Raw genomic sequence first — 6569 nt, 5'->3', positions numbered from 1 at the left:
TATAACTTACTCTTATTTGTTATTATTTTCAAGACATTTATCTCCTTCTTTATCATTTTTCTTTATTTAATTAAATACTCTTTTCATTCCATTTTAAATAATATTTAAAAAAATTATCACTTTATTTGCTTTTTTAAAAAATTAAAAAAGTATTAATTATTTTCTTACAACTTTAGCATTGTATATTGTTATCCCAATACATTTATATCATTTTTACTATATGTCTTTATCTTAATTAAATATAAAAGCGCTTTAATCAATTATTATAATTATTTTTATAAAAAAATAAATTATTTAATATTTTTTTAATTATTATGTAAAAATTAAAAAAAAAAACTTAAAATGAGACAAAGAAGTATAAAAATATTTTATAAAAAATTTAAAAAACATTTAAAAAAGAGATGGAGAGAATATAAAAATATTTTAATTAATTATTTTTTTTTATAAAAATAAAATTATATAATTATCTCTGTAGTTACTATTCAAAACTTTAAAATTCAGTTAAAATGAATGAAAGGAGTTCTTAAAAATATAAAAGTTTACCTTATTTTGAGTTAAATTTGATAATAAATATATATATATATATATATATATATGATACAACGGTTACATCATCCCTCATTGAAAAGCATAAAAACAGCTAATGATTCGTCGATTCCTTAAAGATTCTAGCACAATCAAAAACTAAAATGGGTAATTTGGGCAACACAAAAAATTATTCCAGAATGCGACAAAACATTGCCCTTCTTACATATAAACCCAACCCTCAAAGCCAAAACCCTGTCCCGTGCAGTCTCTTGGGTTTGTGGCCGCTCTTTGCCCCTTTCGCAACCCCTGGTCCGCCCTGTGGCCATGGAACCACGGGCTCACACACCTCCTTCACCTTCGCCACTTCCGTTGAGAACAACCTCCTCCAACATCCCTACCACCCTTCTCAACAGGTACGAGCTTGGTCGGTTACTGGGCCGCGGCAGCTTCGCTAAGGTTTACGCTGCTCGCTCTCTGATGGACAACAAACCCGTTGCTATAAAGATTATTGACAAAACACGCACGGTGGACGCTGCCATGGAGCCCCGGATAATATGCGAGATCTCTGCCATGCGCCGCCTCCAGCACCATCCCAATATTCTTAAAATCCATGAAGTCATGGCCACTAAGACCAAAATCTACCTAGTTGTGGAGCTTGCCTTGGGTGGCGAGCTCTTCTCCAAGGTTCTCCAGCGTGGTAAACTTAAGGAATCTACGGCCCGTCGATACTTTCAACAGCTTGTATCTGCCCTCCACTTCTGCCACCAGAACGGAGTCGCTCACCGCGACGTCAAGCCTCAGAATCTCCTCCTCGACGAGAATGGTAGTCTAAAAGTATCCGATTTCGGTCTATCGGCCTTGGCCGAGGCGCAGAATGGCGGTGTCCTGCAGACGGCATGTGGGACCCCAGCTTTCACCGCGCCGGAGGTGATGGCACGGCTGGGCTACGACGGTGCGAAAGTGGACGCGTGGTCTTGCGGGGTCATTCTCTTCTTTCTTCTATCAGCACGGTTACCCTTCGACGATACGAATCTTGCAGCCATGTACAAGAAAATTCATCGAAGAGAATATCAAATGCCTTCTCCTATCTCAAAACCAGCTAAATCGATTATAACTCGGCTTCTTGACCCAAATCCGACTACAAGAATGAGCATACAAGAACTAATGAGTCATTCTTGGTTCCTGAAGAATTATGAATTTCCAACTCAAAGTAGCATGTTTGAATTAGAATATACAAAACATTGTAAATTTGATACTTCAGCTGGTAATGCATTTCATATAATATCTTTATCTTCGGGGTTGGATCTATCCGGCCTCCTTGAGGTTAAAAGTAGAAGAGAGAAGAGATTTACTTCAAGGGAGACGGTGGAGAGAATTGCGGAAAGAGTGAGAGAGGTTGGTGGGAAATTAGGATATAGGGTTGAGGAAGGAAAGGGTAGGGCAATTGGGTTGGGCAAAGGAAGGGTGGTTCTGGTGTTGGAGGTGTTGGAAATAGCGGAAAAGTTATTGGTGGTGGAAGTGAGGGTGGTGGGGGGTGATGGGGCGGAGTTTGAGGAATTTCAGTGGGGGGAGTTGAAGGATGGGCTTCAAGATGTTGTTTTTCAATGGCATAATGATTCTATGTGAAAAGAGGATGTATGTATTTTCCTGAAAGCATGTGGGGAGATAAGCTCGATCTAATGGAACATGGACGCAGAACACTGGCTGGTCTTTGTATATTGGACAATTCTGCAGTTTCAGCCTATATCTTTAGCATTTAGTTGTATTAGCTAGGCATGGATCACGATCCTTCCTATTTAAGTTTGTACATGCCGACTTAATTTAGTTTGATTGAGATTTGATTTTGTTTGTGTTCTTCGATTTGGCATGACATGAAATCACAACTTATATACATGGCTGCAAAATTATGCTCAGTTGACATCCACTGTAAATTTTGATGTTCAATTGATAGATACAATCAACTAATGGACCTCAAAGTCTGAAATTAAATGATCTATTGAGGCAATTACATATTTTATCAAGACAATAATGAAAAAGATTCATCAAAGGCAATTACAGTAGAGGACGCGCGCCCCCCCCAACCCAAAAAATACCGCCTACTTTCTCTACTGATGTTTTGCTGATACGTTAGTTACAGGTCACAAGTATCATCATCATCACCACCTATCTCAACTATGGTTGAGAGAGCCATTAACCATGCCTGCAAACCACTCTTAGGATCCTTCTCTCTTGTTGCTTCCAGCTTTCCAATGGCCCGCTTTGATATTCCACATTTCACTAAGACAATTCCAAGAGATTTGAACGTCCAGTCATCAGGTTGTATAGCAGCTTCTACCATTTCCTTGAAAGTTCCCACCGCCTCTTTTAATCTGCCATCCAACACGTACAGCCCAAGCACATTATTGAAGCTCAACAAATCAGTCAAAAGGCCCAGTTCTCTCATTTGTTTTGCAATTTGAATGGCTTCTTCAAACCTCCCAAGCCTTTTGTACATGCATAACATCATTGCAAAAGTAAATTCATTTGCATCCCCATTTCTCTTCATGCTCACAAAAATCTCTTCTGCTTGTTTGACCATAGAATGCTCACTGTAGAGATCTATCATACAATTTGAAGAATATGCATCAGGACCCACATCTGATGATTGAAGCAGTTTGTATGTTTCTTGTGCTTCTCTCAAGTAGCCAACTTTGGTATAGAGCTTGATCAAGGAATTGTATACGACTGTATTTCCAGGCAAACCTGCTCTTTTCATTGCATCAACATAAGTGATGGCTTTTTTGACACTTCCAGCATCAGCAAAAGCATTTATCAACACGCCATAAACTATAACATCCGGCTTCACATCAAAGCTAATCATCTCCTTATATAGCTCCTCTGCCATTTCCAGTCTACCTAATTTCACGAAGCTTGAGATTACAGCACAATATTGAATGCAATCACTAACCAGTCCTGCCTCTTGCATCTTCTTCAGATAGTATTTTGCTTTGTCTGGTAAGTCAGCACTAGCCAAAATCTGTATGAGAGAACTATAGCTAAATATATCTGGAACTACACCATAACTCTCCATGCTATCAAACAAGACACATGCTTTATCATAATTCTTTCCTAAACCATATGCTTTGATCATCACATTGAACTCAAGGACGGTAAGCTTGTTCTGTTCTTGGCAGCATCTAAAAACTTTAGCAGCTTCCAAAATATGTCCACGCTCCCCATATGCATCAATGTTGGCAGAATAACACTCAGAAGTCATATTTCCAGCAAGATGAAACCTCCTGAACCATAACCATGACTTCTCAAGCATCCCAGCTTCTATGTACATTCTAGTCAGAGCTGACTGTGTATACTCATCAATCTCTAAACCCTTTTCATCCATCTCTGAAACCAAATCTTCTGCATCATTTACCATTTGTCTTATTGAGAATGCATATAGGAGGGTGCGGTAACTCACAAGGTCTGGCTGCAACTGATCTTCCTTCATCCTTTTAAAGAAGCTAGCTGCCATGTTTATATCATTGTGCTTAGTATGCAGGGAAATGAGAATATTATATGTCCTTGTATCAGGCGGGCATCGAAGCTCCTCCATCTTCTGCATAAGTAAAGCCACTTCTTCAAGCTGGCCATGATTACCACAAATATGAATCATCGTATTGAAAGTTACTGTTGTTGGCACAATCCCTTTCCTAAGCATCTCTGCAAAAATCTCAGATGCTTCTTTAAGCTGCCCAGCTTTGCCGTAGGTGTCTATCAACGTATTATACGTGTATGAGCTCAAAAAAAGATTTGCTCGTGTATCATTCTCCAGTCTAGAACTAGCTTTACTGATTCCTCCATGCTTCAAAGATTCACCCAACGACCACTTCTTGAAAAACTCCTCGGCTTTTTGAAACTCCCCTGCCTTCTTGTACATTTGCACAACAATCCCCATTGTTACCTCATCAGGTTCCATTCCTCGCTCATTCATCTTCTCAAGCCACAGAAGTGCCTCTCCCTTAAGGCCACCCTTGGTATAAACATCAATCAATGTACCATATGTAGAATTGATAGGCGAAATCTTTCTAATATTCATTTCCTTGCACAAACATTCAAGGTGGCTCCATTGCTGCTCTTTGCCAAGAATCCTAATCATGATGTTATAATGAATAATATTCAGCTCATAACAACCCTTTCTTTTAAACCACTCAAAGATCTCCATGGCTCTCTCCCAACTATACTGCTCCTTCAAAATTATGCTTCTTTCTTTGTTACTAAGTGTATCTTCCCATGGTCTGAATGCCTCGTCCAAGTCTTTAATTGTATCCAAAGCATGCAAAATTGCTGGAATACAACCGCCATAATTTCCCCATTTCGTCGAACACTTGGTGTGCAATTTGTTGACAGAGCCATTGCCGTTCAACCCATTTAGTTTAGCCCCAAAACTCTTCTTGCTTGAAACTTTAGCAGCATCCCTTGTGGTATTTTTGAGCTCCCTATCAGAGTTCTTCTCCAAAACCCGATACTTTTTGTAAATTACATTGAACCGCTTCTCTTTTCCAGTGGATGTCTCAAGGAGTGTTCGTTCTCTTAATTTCCTGATGGGTTCAACTTTTTCTAGCGGAGAAACAGAAACTCCTACATTTGGTGAGGCCCTGGTGGAGCTGAATATGTGGAAACTATTGGTATTTAACTGAAGCTTCACATACATTGGGAATGTGATGTGCTTAAATTCTAGAGATTAGTGAGACTTCAAGAAAATTAGTTCCAACTTTCAAGTAAGTTCGCGGCAATTGGGATTCACCGGTCATGCAATGGTATCACACTTTTTAGCGTTTGACTGTTTGGCTTTATCTTGAAACTCTTCTGACAAAGATTTTAAGGCTATTGTTCATGTGTATTTAATAATTTTTAAAAATTATTTATAAATTTAATAATAATAATAATAACAATAAATTAATAATTTACATATTTTCAATAATATTTGTTATATATTATTACAATATTTTGTTCATAATTTAATCATCCAAATCATTTTACAGAAGCTGAATTAAAACTTTAAATTTCATAATTGAAATGTTAAAAAATTTAAACATGTTATTAAAATTCAGCTTATATAATTAATTTTAATTAATATAAAACATTCCGTTGTTAAAAGAATTAGATATCAGAAGCTTTAAATACTCACGCGCAGCTGCAATTTTTTTTTATTTACCATATTAATATAATTTATAAATAAAAAAATGTTTATATTGAAAAAGTATCCAATTCTATTTTATGATAATATAAAATATTATATTTATATCTTATAAAAAGAAACACTATATCAATAATTATTGAAATCATTTAACCAATTCAATTGACGTAAAATTTTAATCATTCATTATATTATATATTTTTTATGTATGTATAATTTAGCTTAAGACCAACTAATATTGATAGTAAAAAATTTATTATTTACTTATTATAATATAATGAATAAAAAATAATTTTTTAAAACATTTAATTAGATAATATAGTTATAAAAAAGATAATAGTGGTGCTGGTTAAAAAAAATTAATTAATCCATCTAGAAAAACCTAACACTATTCTTATGGAAATGGGCTTAGCATATAAAAACAATGTATATGCACATAATTTTAAATATTTTTTAGCTATTAAAAAATAAATTAAATATATTATAATGATATTAAAATTTAAAAGCAAATTAAATTTAATTATTAATTGTATTATATTATTTTTTTTAAATAATTAGTTTAATAAGTTTTTAATTTGATAAAGATATCCCTTATGAATTGAACATGTATATATATATATATATATTTTTCTACTCATAAATATTTGATTTTAGTACAACTATATTTTTTTCTTTCGTAATTCATTTTTCTTTTAATTAATGAGAGCAACTTTTAATAATGAAATTTATAACATTCTAATTATTGATATTTTTAAATTAATAATCTTTTATTTATTTAATGACATAATATTTTTAATTAATTTATAAGTATAATAATAATTCTGTTACTCTCTCAAGAGATTTCTGGCTGACAGATTACAAATCAAGT

General features: G+C 34.8%; 2 protein-coding genes across 2 annotated transcripts; one reads left to right on the top strand and one right to left on the bottom strand.

Moving 5' to 3' along the window:
* The first annotated feature begins 737 nt into the window (after nt 1-737).
* LOC110644615 (CBL-interacting serine/threonine-protein kinase 4) lies at nt 738-2372 on the top strand. The gene has a single exon (XM_058135913.1). It carries the CDS (start codon nt 853-855, stop codon nt 2152-2154), a length of 1302 nt encoding a protein of 433 aa, XP_057991896.1. The 5' UTR covers nt 738-852; the 3' UTR covers nt 2155-2372.
* A 76-nt stretch (nt 2373-2448) lies between these two features.
* LOC110644614 (pentatricopeptide repeat-containing protein At3g23020) lies at nt 2449-5371 on the bottom strand. Its single transcript, XM_021797483.2, has one exon. The coding sequence runs from the start codon at nt 5213-5215 to the stop codon at nt 2660-2662; it is 2556 nt and encodes an 851-aa protein (XP_021653175.2). The 5' UTR covers nt 5216-5371; the 3' UTR covers nt 2449-2659.
* Nucleotides 5372-6569: the final 1198 nt, after the last annotated feature.

The sequence above is a fragment of the Hevea brasiliensis genome, chromosome 15, assembly GCF_030052815.1.
Source record: "Hevea brasiliensis isolate MT/VB/25A 57/8 chromosome 15, ASM3005281v1, whole genome shotgun sequence".
Classification (NCBI taxonomy): Eukaryota; Viridiplantae; Streptophyta; class Magnoliopsida; order Malpighiales; family Euphorbiaceae; genus Hevea; species Hevea brasiliensis.
This window is presented reverse-complemented; position numbering and strand designations above follow the sequence as displayed.

What these genes read in the sequence shown, in the direction of transcription:
- LOC110644614 (XM_021797483.2), bottom strand. Translation starts at nt 5,215, where the DNA reads ATGTATGTGAAGCTTCAGTTAAATACCAATAGTTTCCACATATTCAGC.
- LOC110644615 (XM_058135913.1), top strand. Translation starts at nt 853, where the DNA reads ATGGAACCACGGGCTCACACACCTCCTTCACCTTCGCCACTTCCGTTG.